At 43.1% G+C, this 21,593-nt stretch overlaps 2 protein-coding genes across 2 annotated transcripts; one reads left to right on the top strand and one right to left on the bottom strand.

The window, feature by feature from the left end:
• Nucleotides 1-1,043: 1,043 nt before the first annotated feature.
• LOC139416123 (achaete-scute homolog 1b-like) lies at nucleotides 1,044-2,744 on the bottom strand. Its single transcript, XM_071164441.1, has one exon. The coding sequence runs from the start codon at nucleotides 2,552-2,554 to the stop codon at nucleotides 1,943-1,945; it is 612 nt and encodes a 203-aa protein (XP_071020542.1). The 5' UTR covers nucleotides 2,555-2,744; the 3' UTR covers nucleotides 1,044-1,942.
• An 8,930-nt stretch (nucleotides 2,745-11,674) lies between these two features.
• Nucleotides 11,675-20,695, top strand: LOC139406610 (interferon regulatory factor 7-like). Its single transcript, XM_071149386.1, has 10 exons — nucleotides 11,675-11,805; nucleotides 12,126-12,276; nucleotides 12,439-12,607; nucleotides 12,765-12,862; nucleotides 13,006-13,066; nucleotides 13,195-13,263; nucleotides 13,424-13,629; nucleotides 17,858-18,059; nucleotides 19,446-19,561; nucleotides 19,900-20,695. The coding sequence occupies exons 1-10, from the start codon at nucleotides 11,798-11,800 to the stop codon at nucleotides 20,065-20,067; spliced, it is 1,248 nt and encodes a 415-aa protein (XP_071005487.1). The 5' UTR covers nucleotides 11,675-11,797; the 3' UTR covers nucleotides 20,068-20,695.
• The last annotated feature ends 898 nt before the right edge of the window (nucleotides 20,696-21,593 follow it).

Here is a 21,593-nt window from a genome sequence, read left to right as displayed (position 1 = left end):
TAGCCTACACCCGGTGAAATTAAACGAGTTATTTCTCTTTCTGCCTCGTAGATTCTGGCATCGATGTTTATTTACAATGGAGGCTCCCTCATATTACGCATAATGAGTCGCAAAGGCAGACACAATAGTGCGCACAATGGGGTGTTGTGCTCTCCATTTCGCAGGAGATGGGCTTTTTGATTGGGTTGTGTGCGCCCTGAAAAACACAGTCGGGGATAAAAGTAGTCTACAAACCAAGGTTTTATTTAGACTGTTCTCAATCGGCCAATAAGAATTTTTGACCCGCTGCATTGTCTTCCTGACTTTCGCTGAGCCATATTTCAAAGTTTACTATAGGGCCTAGCCCTTTGAAGAAAGTGAATAGTATATACACCTCTCCCTCCCTCCATCTCTCTCTCTCTATCGCCCGCCCGCCTACCCTACCTTCCTCTGAAGAAAGTGACTACCCCTTTGAAGAAAGTGAATAGTATATACCTCTCCCTCCATCTATATCTATATATATACTGAGGCGATATAGTATATATATACTATATCGCCTTCCCTCCCATCCTCTGCTCCAGGCCCTCCGTGTTATTGAGGAGAGAAAGCGAATGAAAAAGAAACAATGCAGTGCATGACACCTAATATTAATCTCCCCGTTCTTTATACAGACCACGCGCAAGGCATGGTGCACGTCTTTAAATGGTTATTGAGTGTTCACACAGCTGCGCAGTTCTCCCTTGTGTGCCAAAACAGCTTGGTAAATGGTCAGACTTGGCCTTTGGATAGAACCTTAGAAGAAGTCTATGTTTGCTCAGTGCAGACCATCAGATATATCTGTAAATATGATTCAAGTGTCTACATAAGAATCAAATCATATAGCCTATTATTTGTGAGTATGCCTGTCAGGCCTCTACCTACTATTTGACAAGGCTGAGAAAATAAATGCAAAACTGTGTCCATATAATAATGCAACAACATCATTTAATTTAATATAAATAGAGATATCTTTATTCATAGAAAAAAAACTGTTTACACAAAATATATCTGTTTAAAATCGCATATGTACACTTTAGGAGGCTAGGAAAAACGGAGAGCAAGTGCATACATTGATAAAGGTCTCCATCCCACGTAAAACCCTTCAATCTTTCACGGGAGGATGTCTAATATATTGTGACCAATCGCATGACACAGACATATGTGCCAATTCAATTGTCCAGTTGTCCAGTCATACTTATCACATCTCGTGAGCTCTCACTGTCAGCAAAGTGGCAGTGTTCGTGGTTGCAGAACATTTGCATTTATCTCAATTAACAAAAAATACGTCTTTATATTTAAAAATAAGAATTTCAATTTCAGACAATGTACACCCACAAAGTTCATTTCAGGTCGCGGGTCATCTTCGATACAATCTCCCCATCAGATGCAGTCAGTTGAAGGAGTCTTGCCCTTATCTGAAACTGGTGTCAACAGCAAAGTCATTGAGCCACAACCGTGTACCTCTTCTTGGCTACTGTGCGGACTGCACCGCTGCTGTTTCATTTATTAATGCACTTATTCAAAGTCATCAATAAATAAATAATTCCAAGCGTCACCCTGCAGTCATTCGACGCTTTGTCCATGCGTGAGCGCACACAGTATCTCCCCCTGTTGTTCCGAGGGGAACCAAAGGGCCGTTCGTTGTACTCCCTCCTCTCTTGTAGCATAGCAACGGTAACTCTGCTTTACTTTCCTCTTTCTTATTGCTTTCCACCTGCAAACGCTGCCTGGTGAGGGGAGAGAGAGAGCAAGTTGGTGCCAAGAGAGTGTTCACGGGTGCCTCGCCTTGCAGAGTGAATCGAATAACTTGACATTATTTTCAACTTCGAGTCACTTCTGTTAGAAGAAACCCCTGCCTATACACAGGTGCCCTGCCTATACACAGGTGCTGTGGGATGGTAACGACAATTAGGCTACCGGTGTCTCAGTATCTGTCGAACCAGGTGGTAAAGTCCAGCAGCTCCTGCTCCTCAGAGCTCAGGGGCTCATAGCTCCCCTCGTCGGAGGAACAGGTGGAGTGGGGTGACTCTGGCTCGGCGGAGTAGCTGTTGGAGATGGTAGGGGAAGGCACCCCGCACTGGAAGGCGGCTGACACAGCATCATGCTCGTCTAGTAGCTGCTGCAGAGCTCGAATATACTCCACGGCGGACCGCAGCGTCTCCACTTTGCTCATCTTCTTGTTGGCTGCCCCGTTGGGCACGTGCTGACGCAGCGTCTGAAAGCCCATGTTGACCTGCTTGACTCGGTTCCTCTCGCGCTCGTTTCGCCGAGCCACGGCAACAGGGAGTTGCTGAGGGATGGAGTACCCGAGTCCGTTAAAGCTGAGCCGCCGCTTGCAGCGCAGGAGCTCCGGGGAGCTGGAGCGCTGTCTTTTCAGCACGGTGGTCTTGCTTTGGTAGCCGGTTGCAGTGGTGTCATTGGGGAGTGCGCACTCCTGGGCTGGAGCGTGCAGGGTGATGGTGGTGCGTCTCTCCGTCAGTACAAATGGGCATGCGTTCTGCGCCAGTTGCGTGGTGGTGATGGTGGTAGTCTCCATCTTGGTCGGTGGTGAGACAGACCTACTGACAGATGGGATTTGCAACAGCGCACCCTCACTGACAGAGAAGAAGAAAATGTAGACAGAGGTGGACAGTGCACTGCTCTCGTGTCCTTCGCGTGGGGACCGTGTGGCTATAGCTGAAGCGCTGTGGCTTTTTGGTGTCCAAGTCTTTCTTGACCGCGCTTGCTTACTCCACGAGCCGATCTGACCCAAACTTTGGCAGCACTCCTCTTTTCAACACGCGCCCCACACCCCACCCCTTGGGAGATGCACGCTTCCCCGCGAGGCCCCGCCCCGCTGTGTGATTCTTCTGCTAGCCTACTCCGCGAGCCAGGCGCGTGGCTCCAGGAGCTCAATAAACAATCCCGAGCTTTCACTGCGCCAGGAGCACGCGCTGGGCTCATTTACATTCCAATGTCTCCAACTTGAAAGCCCAGTGGTGGATTCAAACGGCCTGCAACCGGGCAAAAGGAAAGCAAGACAGAGAGAAAGAAAAAAAATAGGAGAGAATGAAAAAAGTGAATGGTTTGGTGCTTTAAATGCCTTTTGAATTTGACAATGTACCCCTGGCACGTCTTCAAATTATCAGTCTCTCCCCTTCCATCCTTCTCCTCTCGCTCTTTAAAATCCCAAATACCAAGGACGCTCTCTCCGGTATCCAGGCTACAGCCATTAAGAGGAAAATAAAAAGGCAAGCGTGTCTCTGTGTAGAATTATAGACCTTGCATAGAAACACGATTCATTTAAGGTAATATGAGTTGTGGGTATGTCTGCCGTGCCCAATGACCGCACAACGAGTGCGCTACAGGTGCACATTGTCTGCATAGAGATTCAAGCATCTACTGCCTGGCAATATTGGCAGCTGACGATCGGTTGGATTCTGTGCCATTCCAACACTCAAATGCAAGCCTCAATTGTCATTCGTAAAACGTATATTCGCCCATATGGATTTGGCTATTTAGGCTACAAATATGTTATAACTAGGCCTATTCTACGAGGCAGTTATTACGCACATTGGACGTATTAATAAATATACAACTTTAGGTACCACCCTGAACTTTGTTTTCGTTTGAGGCGATTTTCCCCTTGGTCAATGTTGGATTGTCGTTTTCAGCACCACATTCGACTGGACAGCACGTTGCAACAACAGTCCTTACGTTATTTATGGTCAAATGGCTGCACAAACCTAATCCTCCACATAATGTGTAAAAAGGACAATAGGCTTTTTGATTATTCCTCATTCCATTGTTTATAGAATTTCAACATTTTGTATGATAACTCGTAACATTCTTTCCGCTCTTACAAAAACCTTAGTGAACTGAGCGATTTTCAACAAATGGTCTCAAATTGAAATCAATGCTCTTCTCCGGCTCTCGTCATGTATTGTAAACTAATATTACATTCAACGAGACATCTCGAATATCTTGTCAAGTCGCGTTAAAAATAAACACGTAGTGACCTCTGGCGATGAAAATAAGACATCCATCCGTACAACCGTATCTTTCCATATCGCTATCGGCCAGTAGAGAGCAGCAGTGCATAAGCTTCAAGATTGGTGCTATGGCTTTTCAAAGGAACCGTATTTCAATAGGCCACATTACTATTATGCTATTGATTATTATTTTGTCTCCGAGTTAAAATTATGCACCAACAAGAACACAATAGACTACTAAAGGGTTGATTTAAATGTGGCAATAGGGAATAGTGATGAGGTGTTTTCATCAGCTGTGCTTCATGAAGTAGGCCTATTTGTTTCTTAATGTGCAGTAGGTCTACACCACAGAAGGTTGGTAGAAACTTAACTGGGGAAGATGGGCATCGTGGTAATGACTGGAGCGGAATTAGTGGAATGGTTTCCAGGTGTTTGATGCCATTCCATTTGCTCCGTTCAGGACATTATTATGAGCCATTCTCCCCTCAGCAGCCTTCACTGGTTATACTGAGTTTACAAAACATTTAGAACACCTTCCTAATATTGAGAACAGCCTAAATTCACAGTTGTGTCAAGTTGGCAGGATGTCCTTTGCGTGGTGGGCCATTCTTGATTACATACGGGAAACTGTTGAGCATGAAAAACTCAGCAGTGTTGCAGATCTTGATACAAACAGGTGCGCCTGGCACCTAATACCATACCCCATTCAAAGGCACTTAAATATTTTGTCTTGCTCATTTACACTCTGTATGGCACACACACAATCCATGTCTCAATTGTTTCAAGGCATATTATTTAACCTGTCTCCTCCACTTCATCTACATGGATTGAAGAGGATTTAACAAGTGACATCAATAAGGGATCATAGATTTCACCTTGATTCACCTAGTCAGTCTGTCATGGAAAGAACAAATGTTCTTAATGTTTTGTAAACGCAGTGTATACAGCACCAATCAAAAGTTTGGAACACCTACTCATTCCAGGGATTTTCTTTATCTGTACTATGTTCTACATTGTAGAATAATAGTGAAGACATCAAAACTATGAAATAACACTTATGGAAGCAAGTAGTAACCAAAAAAGGTTATTCAAAGTAGGCACCCTTTGCCTTGATGACATCTTTGCACACTCTTGGCATTCTCTCAACCAGCTTCATGAGGAATAATTTTCCAACAGTCTAGAATGACTTGACTGCTTTTCCTTCACTCTGCGGTCCAACTCATCCCAAACCATCTCAATTGGGTTGAGGTCAGGTGATTGTGGAGTCCAGGTTATCTGATGCAGCACTCCACCACTCTCCTTCTTGGTCAAATAGCCCTTACACAGCCTGGAGGTGTGTTTTAGGTCATTGTCCTATTGAAAAACAAATGATAGTCCTACTTAGCGCAAACCAGATGGGATGGCTCATTACTGCAGAATTCTGTGGTAGCCATACTGGTTAAGTGTGCCTTGAATTCTAAATAAATTACAGTTAGTGTCACCAGCAAAGCACCCCCACACTATCACACCTCCTCCTCCATGCGTCACGGTGGGAACCACAAATGCAGAGATAATCCATTCACCTACTCTGCGTCTCACAAAGACATGGCGGTTGGAACCAAAAATCTAAAACTTGGACTCATCAGACCAAAGGACAGATTTCCACGGTCTAATTTCCATTGCTCGTGTTTCTTGGCCCAAGCAAGTCCCTTCTTCTTATTGATGTCCTTTAGTAGTGGTTTCTTTGCAAAAATTAAACCACGAAGGCCTGATTCACGCAGTCTCCTCTGAACAGTTGATGTTGAGATGTGTCTGATACTTGAACTCTAAGAAGCATTTATTTGGGCTGCAATCTGAGGTGCAGTTAACTGTAATGAACTTATCCTCTGCAGCAGAGGTAACTTTGGGTCTTCCTTTCCTGTGGTGAGAGCCTGTTTTCATCATAGCTCTTGATGGTTTTTGCGACTGCACTTTAAGAAACTTTCAAAGTGCTTTAAATGTTTTGCATTGACTGACCTTCATGTCTTAAAGTAATTATGGACTGTCATTTCTATTGGCTTATTTGAGCTGTTCTTGTCATAATATGGACTTGGTCTTTTACCAAATAGGCCTATCTTCTGTATAACAACCCTAACTTGTCACAACACAAATGATTGGCTCAAACGCATTAAGAAGGAAAGAAATTCCATAAAGGCACACCTGTTAATTTAAATGCATTCCAGGTGACTGCCTCATGAAGCTGGTTGAGAGAATGTGCAAAGCTGTCATCAAGGCAAAGGGTGGCTGCTTTGAAGCATCTCAAATATAAAATATTTTTGGGGTTACTACATGATTCCATATGTGTTAATTCATAGTTTAGATGTCTTCACTATTTTCTACAATGTAGAAAATAGTACAAATAAAAAAAAAACTTGAATGAGTAGGTGTGTCCAAACTTTTGACTGGTACTGTATATAAACAATATCAAATATACCTGACAGTTAGTTGTGTTGGTCTATTATCATTGGCAGGTCAGGAGCTGGTCAAACCTGGAACTGGGGATAAAACTAGTTTCAACTGGTGATGCAATACCCACCTTCACACAGATTAGAAAATAAACACCCTGTCATGACTTCCGCCGAAGTTGGCTCCCCTGCCTGTTCGGGTGGTGCTCGGCGGTCGTCGTCACCGTCCTACTAGCCGCTACCGATCCCTTTTTCGTTTGTCTGTTGGTTTTGTCTTATTAGTTTCACCTGTGTGTATTTTGGTTTAATTAGCTTCCCTATATGTAGTAGGTTGACCCGCCCTTGTTTTGTGCGGGATTGTCTTTTGTTACGTGTGTACATATTAGGTCGTGGTGTATTTTGTTTTCTATACTGGACACCCTGTGGTTTTGGGTTGTCTGGTATAGTGTCCTGCGCCCTGTATTTAATTGGGCTTATCAGTTTGGTGTGCAATAGTAAAGTACTTTACTCCATTACTCTCTCTCTGCGTCTGATTCCTGCACACACACCTAGTCCCGCGTGACACACCCACAGGAAGTCCCAAAAAATCAGTATTATGCCAATACAGGGACACGTGGGTGTGTACAGTACATCTCTTTATGATCCTTTTACAAGCACTCATAGTGAAGAAACCAGCCTATACGTACAGTATACAGTATCAGACCTGACTATACTCTGGGGTACAGAGTTACAGTAGATATTAAACATACCAGTCTATTTAGATAGTGTTGATAATTGCAGACAATTGAGAGAGGATGGAGACAGGGAGAGACAGACAGACAGAAAATCAGAGACAGACTGATATAGAGAGAGGAAGGTATACAGATAGACAGAATTGTGTGGAGGGAGAGAAAAATAGAGAGAAATGGTTGTTTCTGATGGTCTCAATCTCCAAAGAGAAGCAGTTTGGATTTCCCCCTCAAAACTCCCTAAAATACAGGTTTCTCGGGGATCTTTGATACAGAACTCTCTCTTAATTGTCTGCTCAACAATACATGCTCTCCTCTCTGTGCTGCAAAATGCTGAATAATTTAGGTATACTGGTAAGAAACTGGTAAGAAAGTTTGCCACAATTCAGTGTCTAAACTGTCTTAATGGTATGACGCATTTTCATGCACTTCCTAGTATGACAAGTGCTAATCACAAATTAAAGTAAGAAGAGGATTTCAACTAGATTTTTTTCAAGAGATTTTCCTAAACATTTCTGAATTAATCCTTAGACCTCGACACACACTTGAGTAAATCTCTACCCACACTTCTCCAGTCTCCGCCAAAGGCCTGTGCAACACACCAACAGTGTGTGTGTGTGGCCGCATGCGTGCATGTGTGTGTGAATAGGGATGTGAAAACTGCACTTCAGCGTCTGAATGAGGGAGCTACATCCTTCCCTGGTGCCGGTCCAGGGGCCTACACCTGGCCACAGGGGCCTGCTCCTACAAAAAGACAAACCACCGATTAGGGCACAACAACCATTTCAATGAGAGGCAAAAGGGAAGTGTTCAGGTAGAGTGAATTTCGCTTCCTCATTCTTGAGACAGACATGGTGGAGCATGTATTGTATAGGTATAATAAGACTACATTTAGTCCATTTACCACAGGTAAACCAGAGTGTGAGGCAGTGAAGATAGGTCAGACTATGCTAAATAGAGGCTTGCTTGAGACAAATAGAAAGAGTACTAGACTGCCACAGTGGTTGTAGTGATAGAGACTGAAATAGTAATAGACAGTGATATGACTGATATGCTTTTTCATCACTGTGTGGCAGCCTACCATTGCTTCCTACTCATGATGTGTGGGTGGGAGGACACTGATCTAGGATAAGGAGGAAATGTGATTATTATACATCCTGGTGTTCCCCCTATTATATGTCAGTGTGGTTGTATTAAAAGAGAATGGTTGGAAAAAGGAACTGTTATTCTAGGCCCAGCTGATAGACAATATTAGAGGTTCTCCCGTCAAGAGGGCGTATCCACCCCCTCTCACTCAGCTCACTGTCACAAATGTGGGGTTATAAATAGGAACAATGCGTAATCTTGTATTTACAGTGAAGTTTCATAAGTAACAATCTGTGGTGAGCCACCCTGGATCCTCTTTCGACCAAGAGCACATCACTCATAGCAGATGTTGTGGGTTATAGTTAGCCCACAAACCCTGGACTGCAACCCAATCCACTACTACTGTCCAGGCAAGTGGCAACATGGCTGAAGTAGAAGGGTGCCTTGTAGAATGAATGAATGTATTAGGTCATGTTTGAATCGAACTCAAAGGGCTGTAGTGAAATGTATGTTTACTTATAACTAAATATATCTGCATTGTATCAACTTTGATATAAAATTAGAACGATTATATGATTTAAAGTCATTAGGCCTACAACATATGTGGATTGCTGATGCAAGCACTCCGTTTCTGATTAAAACTTTTCTAGTTGCAGGGTTCTAGGGGCCTTTGTCTTCCTCTGTATGCTTGAAATCCCGATGATATCCCTGGAGGTATTGTTCAATGTGAATGCAATGAAAGGACCTTCAGAATTTACCACATGGACCACAGTTGGCATAGGGATAAAATGTTTTTTTGTTTGTGTTGGAAAATTTCCACTGCTGGCGATAACATGAGACACACTTCCTGCAATTAGAATTCTTTAAGCAGTGACACGTGCTTTCAGTGCATTCTCGCTCCCTAATAGCCTAGCATCCATCCACTAGCGGGATAGGGGTGTCGAAACAAAACTAGCATGTCATTGAATTCCCATTTGCATAAAATCCCTTTAGAACCAGTCAAATGGAATGTTACAGTTGTCACATACAGGTCTACCTCCCCTCCCAGAGGACCTGAGCCCTAGGATCATGCCTCAGGACTACCTGGCCTGATGACTCCTGGGTGTCTCCAGTCTACCTGGCCATGCTGCTGCTCCAGTTTCTACCGTTCTGCCTGCGGCTAGGGAACCCTGACCTGTTCACCGAATGTACTACTTTGTCCCGAACATGCTGTTTTGACTCTCTCTCTCTTGACCTCTTGACCTCTTGATTCTGACCTCTTGATTCTCAGCTATGAAAAGCCAACTGACATTTGCTCCTGAGGTACTGATCTGTTGCAACCTCTACAACCACTGATTATTATTTGACCCAACTGGTCATCTATGAATGTTTGAACATCTTGAAGAACAATCTGGCATTAAATGGCCATGTACTCTTACAATTTCCACCTGGCACAGCCAGAAGAGGACTGGCCACCCCTCAGAGCCTGGTTCCTCTCTAGGTTTCTTCCTAGGTTCTGGCCTTTCTAGGGAGTTTTTCGAAGCCACCATGTTTCTACATCTGCATTGCTTGCTGTTTGGGGTTTTAGGCTGGGTTTCTGTACAGCACTTTGTGACATCTGCTGATGTAAAAAGGGCCTTATAAATACTTTTGATTGATACAGAAGGATGAGAGTAAAATGCATGATGGGTCATTCAGTCCCGCGTTAATCCAGTCTTACTGATGATTATGATGCATTACCATTACCTGCTTTCCAAGACCCAATCCCAAATAAATTAATATCTATCTAATACCTAAAACAAAAACTCCAGAACAAGGTGCTGTATGACATTTTAACTTCCGCGCAGTGCTCTACATGCTATCAACCTGCTGTCAAAATATAAATAAATGCTGATCTCTCTGTATAAGAGTCAGATTGACATCCTAAATGTTTGTTATGATCAGTGGTGATTTTAGCAATAAAATCTTGGTGGGGCAAACTCCCCCCTCAAATGTGTTTTGATGCATGCCAGCGAAGCCACTACACAACACAACACTAAACAGTACATTAATTGCACTATAACGATGACAAGCGGTGCCACAAACATTTAGGGCCTACATATAGCTGTCCTAACAGCAGAGCTTCTTTCCAGCACAATGGAGTGAATCCTTACCACTACTACACCTGGCTATCAGCGGAGCCTTGTCTGGCAGCGAAACAATTAATTCAGCCTCATTTACTGCCTTTTTAAAAAGCATAGCTGATATGGCTATCTCCATGGCATATTACATCATTTATGTAGCAGCATATAAGACATTTTTGGACTCACCTTGTTGTGCGCGGCGGAAATATATTTACAATTCCGAGTTGGGTGATAGTTCAAAACGTATTTTCCTAGTCTGACATCCCAGTTGCAAAGCTTGCGGTTAGCCACTGTCAACGATTCCTTCCAAACAACTCATTGTTGAATTTGCGATTTCCAACTTGTTGTGTAATGTTTATGTCCAAAGGCAGATGAGCGCCGATACGTTTTATCTATATTTTCTCTTCTCTTCATATGACAAGGATTTAAAAAAAATTGCCATTAGACTTAATTCACGATGATGACTGCTAGCTAAGATTGTGAAAGTAAGATGTTGACATGATCAGTCCAATCAAACTACTGTACATATAATGTGATTTGACGTAATTTCTGTGAACAATGACCTTGAGCCTTCTTGAAAGGGCACTTGTAATATAACTCTATGGTAGGACCCAAAGGGCTGAAACTTTGGATGTCAACCATTACTTAAGGACTGAAGCTAGGCGATTGCGCAAGGTCCCCATGAGTGACAGATTTCTGAGCCAATCACGGTGCAATGCTCCTATTTTCTGCTGGCCCGCCCCACCACCACAGAAAGCACTGAGCTAGGCTGAAACACCTACATTTTGGAGCTGCCTTACCCAAGAAAACAAAAATGAGACCCTGGTTGTATGCAGCTTTATTAACTCAATTATATATATATTACATTGTTTGCAAACTGATATGAGACACGTATTAATGCCAAAATAACATGCAAGCCCCACAAAAAAATAATATTTATTTATTTTTTTGTGCAAAAAATGTGGGTCTCAGAGCCCCATCTGCCCTGAATGACGGGTCGCCACTGGTTATGATACAGACCATTATGTGTTGTATATTAATGACCCTGACACAGTTTGATTGCAGAAAAATTACCAATTTTGCTTGTTTCGTTACAATTTGTTGACTGAACAAGAAGATGATGCAATCAAGAATGTGCGATCTATCGTCGCAGCATAATTTTCACTTTCAGACCGACGTTTCTAAATGCTCAACACAATTTGTTACACTTAATCAATGAGTTGGATACCCATAGGTGCAATGGGTTAAGGTACACAACCAACTGTGAGAATACATAATACATTAATCTCGTCATCTCTGTTCAATGGGGAAGTCCAACTATATGACATCACGACGCCTATAAAACGTTTCTGCCCGGCATTGAACTGAAAACAACTAGAACACTTACACAGTAGTACACGTTCACAGTAGAACACGTCCACAGTAGTACACGTCCACAGTCAAACAGCCGACGCGTCTAAGCATTAAAGATGCAAAGGTAAGTAACATTTTTCATATCTGTACGTCAGGTAAACAGAGATCATTTTCTTGTAATCTGCGGACTATAGTAGTTAAATTGATAAATGTAGAATAGAGTTCGATTGATATTTCCAAGAGCTCGGCTATGCTTAGTGAATGTACTGTGCTTTTAGACTACTGTAAAAAAAAAAAAAAACATATTGCATTGATTGTTGCGAGGTAGTGCAATGGTAGTCTCTCTCTGGAATAAAGACGTGCTCACTCACCAATGTTGCCGATATACTACCCCGCTTTTTTTATAAGTATGTAGGCAATTTGCTTTTTCCCTGCATGTTTCAGCTGCAAACCTCAGTTCGCTGACTGGCTGATAGAACAGGTGCGGACCGAGCAATACACTGGTTTGTTCTTTATTGACAACAATAAGTTCAGAGTCCCGTGGAAACACAATTCTAGGAAGGATTGCTCCGAGGACGACCGTAAAATATTCAGGGTAAGGAAAATATTGTGGAAGGTGGCCAGAGCTATGCAGAAAGTCAAGGCAATAGAGGCTGTGGTTTGATTGTGAACTGCAGCGCATGAATCATTACATGTTGTCTGTATAATAATCTAAAAAGTAACTTGTTATGATGACAGTTCAATTATCTGGTTACAGGCATGGGCCGTGGTCAGTGGGAAAATCAATGAGCATCCCACTGACAAGGCAAAGTGGAAGACCAACTTCCGCTCTGCACTGAACAGCCTGTGCAGGCGTTTCAAGATGGTGGAAGACCACTCCAAGGACTCAAACGACCCCCATAAAGTCTACCTGGTCATCAATGAGTGTAAGATCACTATGGCTTGTGTAACTTAAATGCCACAAGACTGTTAGCCTGCTGAACTAAAGCCTATACATTAGCTCAGGTAGACAACTTGAGTCTCCTCTTGCCCCAATTGTTTTAATGGCTTTATATATATATATATATATATATTTTTAAACAGATAACTATGAGAGCCCGCACATAGAAGAAATCACTCTGGAGAACTATGGCCTTGACTGTGCTCTCATCCCTACAGAAAACACACCCCCAGGCATGGAGGTATAGTAACAGTACATCTATATTGAACCAGGAGCTGGATATTTAACCCAGCCCCAATAGAAACCATGATTCTAGTCTTCTTTTTTTTTTAAGACAAACTTATGTTAAATCTGTGAATGTATTTTTATCCCCCTCCACAACAGCATGATATACTGAACTTTAGCAACCTAACCTTGAACCCCCTAGACCTGAACCAACACACAGGTACAGCACCTCCCCACCTGTAGAAAGTAACTCCTTCCAATGGGTTGTTAATGACAAATATTTTAAATACAAAATTCTGGAAAAAGCTTTCTAATGACATAAGACATAACTCTTCCTTTCTTCTCAAGAGAATTCTATACCGGTACACACACACCACCCAGTGCCACCAGTCCTAGTACAGCAGCCATACTACCAAGGTATGCCAGGGCCATACAGCCACAAGTCAAGGAAATCCATACATCCAACTTGTTGTGTAAATATCATTTTACCATGTATTTTCTGTACTAGAAAATAAAGTGCATTTCACTCATGCAGTACAATGTAACTTATTTGATGACCTTTCCGATCTCCCAACAGTAAATCCGGATGCCCTGCTCAACCTGCCTGCCGCCCACTCATCCCTCTGGGATTTGGAGATCACCATCTCCTATAGGGGGAGCGAGATGCGAAAGACCCAGGTGTCAGGCCCCAGGGTTCAGCTCCACTACCAGTGTAATGCTCTCGAGCCAAACACCCAGCCCCTCTGCTTCCCCAGCACTGACGGGTTGCCAGACCACAAACAGGTGCAGTACAGAAGCCCACCTGGTGCTGCTACCATTCACCTGCACTACTATCTGTGGTTCTGTGTACATGCCTGTGGTTTTCCAATATGTCTTTATTAGGGCTGTACGCTATATCGGTGAACATATCGGAATCGGATGCTATTAGCTAAAAATGGCAACATCGGTATGGACCCGATGTCTAGTTTAACGGCGACGTGAAAAACCGACGTCAAAGCTGACGCGCATACCTATGACGCCACGTACAATTTTGCGCTAAACATGCAACACCGCATTCCTAACCTAGCCCACAATGTCTGCTGTGTGGTTCGAGTAGTTAACAAGTCAGGCAGTCATTTAAAAGAGTAAGAACATTTCAGTGAGACAACTCAAAGGCAAAATCCATTAAAGCCAACATAATGGCTTCATTGCCCTTGACAATCACCCGCTCTGTCGTGGATGATGTTGGCTTTCGCGACTGGCTGAGAACCGGTACACACTAATGTTACCAAGTGTGCTAATGTTCAGATGTTGCCCTACCGGAGTTCCACAGTAATAGCTTCACAACATGCTATGGAACACAGTTTGAGTCTTTGTGTACAAAAAGATGCACGTCAAATAACACTATTTGACGCGTTGAATAAGCTTTTCATTTGACACGTCAAATAACATTATTCTATTATAGAATGTTGTGTGTGTTGAATTTGCACGTGTAAGCCAAGTATCAGTAGCCCTGTCAAAGCTGTACAAAAGTCTGCAAACACCGGCCACTAACTGTATTTACAATACCGCATTATTTGTTTGACTGCAACTTCTGGGCTAGCTAGCTTTAGCTTGGTACCTAGCTAACACCAATATGACCAGTAGTGAAAATGACTGCAGTTTCTATTCTTAGAAATGATTTAGGAATCCTTGAGTAACTATTTACCTATTGAACTTCAGTTCATGAAAATAAATGGCTAGCCAGCTACTTAACCCCTTTGCACAAAGCTAACGTTATAAGCAGCCAGCTAGCTTCATCTGGCTAGTGACGCTCGACCTGACCGTGTTGTGAAGCGAGCCACAATAGGGATTAGGCACAATAGTGGAATTTGCAGTATGCCTTCAAAATAAAAGTACCTAGTTGAAAGTGATGCAGAAGGTTACAATTGGTAGAATCATGCCATATTTTGACTAGATAATGTTACATTTAACAAGGTTGGCATGTGAAGCAATAAAATGGGGCATCAGTCTACTCTGTGGCACCCACAGAACACAACTTTGAAGCGTTAATGCAAATATTAGCATTGTAGCTCTTATCGCGTGACTGTGAAATCACCTCCCCAGTCAGCCTATGGTGTGCATTGACATTCATATTCCACTGTACAGCTTTACCTAAGGATTGGGGATCAATGAAATGGGGTAACAGTCAACTCTGAGGACGACGTTGGGAATTGAGTAATCAGACACCAAAACATCTGCGCAGTACATACTACCTCAATTGGCCCGACCAACCAGTGCTCCCGCACATTGGCTAACCATCTGCATTGTCCCACCACCCGCCAACCCATCTCTTTACGCTACTACTACTATTTGTTCATCATATATGCATAGTCACTTAACCATAACTACATGTACATACTGCCTGACTAACCGGTGTCTGTATATAGCCTTGCTACTCTTATTTTCAAATGTCTTTTTACTGTTTTATTTCTTTACTTACCCACACACGCATACCTTTTTCGCACTTTTGGTTAGAGCCTGTAAGTAAGCATTTCACTAACTACACCCGTTGTATTTGGCGCACGTGACAAACTTTGATTTGATTCAGTATTGTTTTTCCTCTGGAATATTGTTCAATACACACAGGTTGACAAATGTGTCTCAATTCAGTTTCAGAGTCCCGCAATAAGAGCTACGATGCTAATGTTCTCTGGGTATCACTGAGTAGACTCATACCCCATGTCATTGATCCACAATCCATAGGTAAGGCTGTACAGTGAAAAAAGTATGCCCCCAATGCAATTCTAAAGTATAATGCATCCAGTGTGATTTCAACAGATTTGTCAAATTAACAACATACCAACTTCGTTTAGCATGATCTATTTAATTATGGCATAATTCTACAATTTGTATTCATTTGCATCTCTGTCAATGACCTAGCCTTCAAAATAAATGTAATGGAAAAGTCCACTTTTTTTATTTAACCAGGTAGGCCAGTTGAGAACAAGTTTACATTTACAACTGCGACAAGGCCAAGATCAAGCAATACAGTGTGACAAAAACAACAGTTACAAATGTACAGTCGAACACAATAGAAAAATCTGTATACAGTGTGTGCAAATGAGGTAAGGCAATAAATAGGCCAATAGTGGTGAAGTAATTACAATTGCGCAATATAAACTGGAGTGATATGTGCAGATAAGGATGTGTAAGTAGAAATACTGGTGTGCAGAAAAACAAATGAGGTAGGTGGTTCGCTGGGCTGTGTACAGCTGCAGCGATTGGTAAGCTGCTCTGACAGTTGACGCTTAAACTTCAGTGACCTTTGCTATTCTTTCCAGTCATTGGCAGCAGAGAACTGGAAGGAAAGGAGGTGTTTGCTTTGGGGATGACCAGTGAAATATACCTGCCGGAGTGTATGCTACGGGTGGGTGTTGCTATGGTGACCAGTGAGAAGGTGGAGCTTTACCGAGCAAAGACTTTTAGATGACCTGTAGCCAGTGGGTTTGGCAACAAATATGTAGTGAGGGCCAGCCAACGAGAGCATACAGGTCGCAGTGGTATATGTATATGGGGCTTTGGTGACAACGGATGGCACTGTGATAGACTGCTATTTTCTAAATGACGTCGCCGAAGTCAAGGATCAATAGGATAGTCAGTTTTACAAGGGTATGTTAGGCAGAATGAGTGAAGGAGGCTTTGTTGTGAAATAATAAGCTGACTCTAGATTTAATTTTGGATTGGAGATGCTTAATGAGTCTAAGGAGAGTTTATAGTCTCGCCAGACACCTAGGTATTTATAGTTGTCAACATATTCAGAACCGTCAACAAGTCAGAACCGTCCAGAGTAGTGATGCGATCGGTTGAAGCGCGTGCATTTCGTTTTGAGAGACCTGTGGCACCCTCAGACTGCTAGAGGTCCGGACAACATGTTCTCCGATTTGACACACTGAACTCTGTCAGAAGTAGATGGTGAACCAGGTGAGACAGTCATTAGAGAAACCAAGGCTGTTGAGTCTGCTGATTAATGCGGTGATTGACAGTCAAGCCTTGGCCAGGTCGATGAAGACGGCTTGAAAACCAGATTGCATAGCGGAAAAGGTACTGTGGGATTTGAAATGGTCGGTGAGCTGTTTGATAATTTGTCTTTCGAAGATTTTAGAAAGGCACGGCAGGATGGCTATTGGTCTGTAACAGTTTGGGTCGAGTGTCTTCCCCGTTTGAAGAGGGGGATGACCACGGCCGCTTTCCAATCTTTAGGAATCTCAGAGGTTGAACAGACTAGTAATAGGGGTTGCAACAATGGCGGCAGATAATTTTAGGAAGAGGGTCCAGATTGTCTAGCCAAGCTGATTTGTATGGATCCAGATTTTGCAGCTATTTCAGAACATCAGCTGTCTGGATTTGGGTGAAGGAGAAGTGGTGGGGGGGGGGGGGGACTTGGGCAAGTTGCTGTGGGGTGTGCAGAGCTGTTGGCCGGGGTTGGAGTAGCCAGGTGGAAAGCCGTAGAGACATGCTTATTGAAATTATCATGGATTTCAGTGGTGAGTGTTTCCTAGTCTCAGTGCAGTGGGCAGCTGGGAGGAGGTACTCTTATTCTCCATGGACTTTAGTGTGGCGCCCCACATTTTGATGTGGGGCGCCATCCTCAAACAATCGCATGCCATGTTTTCACTGTGATAGCTACTGTAAATCGGACAGAGTAGTTAGATTAACAAGAATTTAAGCTTTCAGCTGATATAAGTCACTTATGTACCTAAATGTTTAATATCCATAATTTGTGATTTATTTGAATTACCTGCACTCCAGTTACCGGAAGTTGTTCCGAATGCTTAAAAGGCTGCTAAAATGTTTAATATTGCTATCATGTTTTTTGGCAAGGGAAAATATCGCTATCGGCCAAAAATGTAATCGGTGCATCACTAGTCTTTATATGAAACTGACTGGTTCATTCCCTAGCAATATATATACATAGCAACAAGACGCACTGGAGACGAGCGAAACTTTATTTTATTCCAAGACTAACTTCTTTGTGCCTCAATTATACCAGATTGAATACACCAACTGCATCCTAGGAAGTGTCCAAAGGGGTCTTCTCCTCGAGGTACAAAACACTGGTATCTATGGTTACCGGCAAGACAAGTGCCACGTGTTCTCCAGTACTAGCGACCCCAGAGAGGCACACCCTGAACCCAGGAAGATGCCTCAAAATGAAATGGTACAACTGTTGAGCTTCCAACAGTACGAAAATGGTAAATATGGTTCACTGTCCGACACATTTTTTTTATATATATAAACACAAACTCAGCAAAAAAAGAAGTGTCCCTTTTTCAGGACCCTGTCTTTCAAAGATAATTTTAAAAAATCCAAATAAATTCACAGATCTTCATTTGTAAAGGGTTTAAAAAACTGTTTCCCATGCTTGTTCAATGAACCATAAACAATTAATGAACATGTACCTGTGGAACGGTCGTTAAGACACTAACGGCTTACAGACGGTAGGCAATTAAGGTCACAGTTATGGAAACTTAGGACACTGAAGGTGCCTTTCTACTGACTGAAATACACCAAAAGAAAGATGCCCAGGGTCCCTGCTCATCTGTGTGAACATGCCTGAGGCATGCTGCAAAGAGGAATGAGGACTGCAGATGTGGCCAGGGCAATAAATTGCAATGTCCGTACTGTGAGATGCATAAGACAGCGCTACAGAGAGACAGGACGGACAGCTGATCGTTCTCAGTGGCAGACTACGTGTAACAAGACCTGCACAGGATCGGTACATCGGAACATCACACCTGCGGGACAAGTACAGGATGTCAACAACTGCCTGAGTTACACCAGGAACGCACAATCCCTCCATCAGTGCTCAGACTGTCCGTAATAGGCTGAGAGAGACTGGACTGAGGGCTTGTAGGCCTGTTGTAAGGCAGGTCCTCCGGCAACGTCCCCTACGGGCACAAACCCACTGTCGCTGGACCAGACAGGACTGGCAAAAAGTGCTCTTCAATGATGAGTCACGGTTTTGTCTCACCAGGGGTGATGGTCGGATTCACGTTTATCGTCAAAGGAATGAGCATAACACCGAGGCCTGAGGGTCCGTCAGGGTCTGGGGTGGCGTCACAGCATCAGACTGAGCTTGTCATTGCAGGCAATCTCAACGCTGTGTGTTACAGGGAAGACATCCTCTTCCTTCGTGTGGTACCCTTCCTGAAATGATATGACAATGCCACCAGCCATATTGATCGTTCTGTGTGATTTCCTGCAAGACAGGAATGGCAGTGTTCTGCCATGGCCAGCGAAGAGCCCGAATCTCATGGCCAGTGTTTTTCAGTCTGTAGGAAGGCCTCTTCAGTGTCCTAAATTTTCATAACTGACTTAATTGGCTACTATCTGTAAGCTGTTAGTGTCTTAACGACCGTTACACAGGTGCATGTTCATTGTTTATGGTTCATTGTTTATGGTTCATTGAACAAGCATGGGAAATGGTGTTTAAACCCTTTACAATGAAGATCTGAAGTTATTTGGATTTTTACGAATTCTTTGAAAGACCGGGTCCTGAAAAGGGACTTTTTGCAGTTTATATACACATTTCTCTAAGACTGTCTGTCAGCGCTTTGACAACCATCAACATTTTTCAGAGCTGATAGCATTTAAGGAGAACAGACGAGGCTCTCCTGACTATACCATCCACATGTGCTTTGGTGAGAAGTTCCCTGACGGAAAACCCCTGGAGAAGAAACTCATCGTTGTCAAGGTAACCCTTTTCATGAGCTTTAAATCAGTAAGACAACAGGCAGAATACTAACATAACCAGACATGGCTCTCCAACTCTGTTCCTGGAGAGCTACCATCCTGTAGGTTTTTGCTCCAACCCTAATCTTGCCCACCTGATTTGAATAATTAGCTGGTTGAAAAGCTGAATCCGCTTAGTTACAACTGTAGGTTCACACCAACCCCAGAAGGGTCGCTCTCCAGGAACCGGGTTGGAGAGCCCTGCCCTAGAACAAACCTATATAGTGTGCTGCATATCCTATTTCTGAAATGGCTTCTCTTGTTTCTCATTCTCTCTCCCCTATTCCCCTTCTCTTCCAGGTGGTTCCCCTGATCTGTCGTTACTTCCACGAGGTGGCCCAGGAGGAGGGGGCGTCATCCCTCCAGAATGACATCAGCCTGCAGATCTCCCACCACAACAGCCTGATGGAGCTCATCAATGCCACCTGGCCCGACGGCCCACAGCACGCCATGGGGCAGTACTTCTAGACCACCAATTGTACCACATCACCAGCCCTTATCTAGAACTGGTACCTCACTATGTAATGCAATTGTGTACGACTCAAACTTGTAGATCTTTGAAAGTCAAACAAATGTTGGTGTTAGATCAGGGCTCTCCAACATTGTTCCTGGAGAGCTACAGTCCTTAGGTTTTCACTCAACCCTAATCTAGCGCACCAGACTTGAATAATTAGCTGGTTGATAAGCCGACTCAGGTTAGTTACAACTGGGGTTGGAGCGAAAACCTACAGGATGGTAGCTCTCCAGGAACAGGGTTGGAGAGCCCTGTGTTAGATTATTCTGATCTATCATTTGTGTCATGCAGTAGTATAGGCTGTCCTTCTCTTGACGATGTGTGTGTATATATATTTTTAAATATACATCAAATCGCTGTGTGTTCATAATGTGTTCATGTATCATTTAGTGGTATTTTCTCTTGTGTCCCTATGGGCCACACTTTAAACCTGTCTAGGTCGCTCAACCCTTCAGTCTGTTCTCTTTTGTATTGAAAAATCTGTTTTATTGTACTGAAAGTGAGCAAACTTCACCCTGGCATTGAATAGCACTTTGTATAGTATTGCAAAACAAGATCAATAAACTGTGCCTTGTTTCCTTACTTTGGTTTACATGATTTTACCCAGTGAATTATGAAATGTTTACTTTAGTACTGTATGTCATCCCTCCTAGCTATCAATCAAATATATATTTAAGTAATTTTTACTTTAGCAGTTGTCAAAGTGCTACCCAGCCTAAAACCCCAAAGGGCAAGCAATGCAGAAGCACGGTGGCTAGGAAAAACTCCTAGAAAGGCAGAAACTTAGAGGAACTAGGCTCCGAGTGGTGGCCAAACCTCTTCTGCCTCTGCCATCAGGAGATTTTAAGGCTACATGGCCATAAGGCTAGATCATCAAGACTTCTTAAAATGTTCAAAGACCAACTGGGTCAAATAATAACCAGCGGTTATATAGGGTGCAGCTGTTTAACACCTCAGGAGTAAGTATTTGTATTAAATAGAAATCCATTCAAGTGTTGAGGTCGAGAACAGGTCAACAGTAAGTCCCGGACAAAGTAACATGTCCAGTGACACCAGTTCCATAGTAGCAGGCAGAACTGTATATGACAGGGTGGCTTGGGAAAAGCCAGGTAGTCCTGAGGCTCCGAGTGGTTACTTTGTCTAACACAAACGGTATCATGTTCACCAGTGCTGTTGCAAACATGATGCAAGTCAAGTGGGTTCCTTTTGGCTAAAAAAAAAAAACATGCAGAAAACGAACCAATTGCTTTCATCTAGGAATGATTTTCGTACTCGTCAGTTTTATAAAGTTGTCATGCTTCGGGTTGACTTTAGCCTTGAATAAACTGAGAGCGTTTTTAAATAAATGCTTTGAGATGCATAATACCCTGGGATTTCAATGGTGAGAAATAAAATGAATACCAATAAAATGATTTTATTACAGATTGTACAGTCGAGTGGGACCTCCAGACCCAGTACGACAGTCAAGGCAGTAAGTATA

This window comes from Oncorhynchus clarkii, chromosome 1, assembly GCF_045791955.1.
Source record: "Oncorhynchus clarkii lewisi isolate Uvic-CL-2024 chromosome 1, UVic_Ocla_1.0, whole genome shotgun sequence".
NCBI classification, from domain to species: domain Eukaryota; kingdom Metazoa; phylum Chordata; class Actinopteri; order Salmoniformes; family Salmonidae; genus Oncorhynchus; species Oncorhynchus clarkii.
This window is presented reverse-complemented; position numbering and strand designations above follow the sequence as displayed.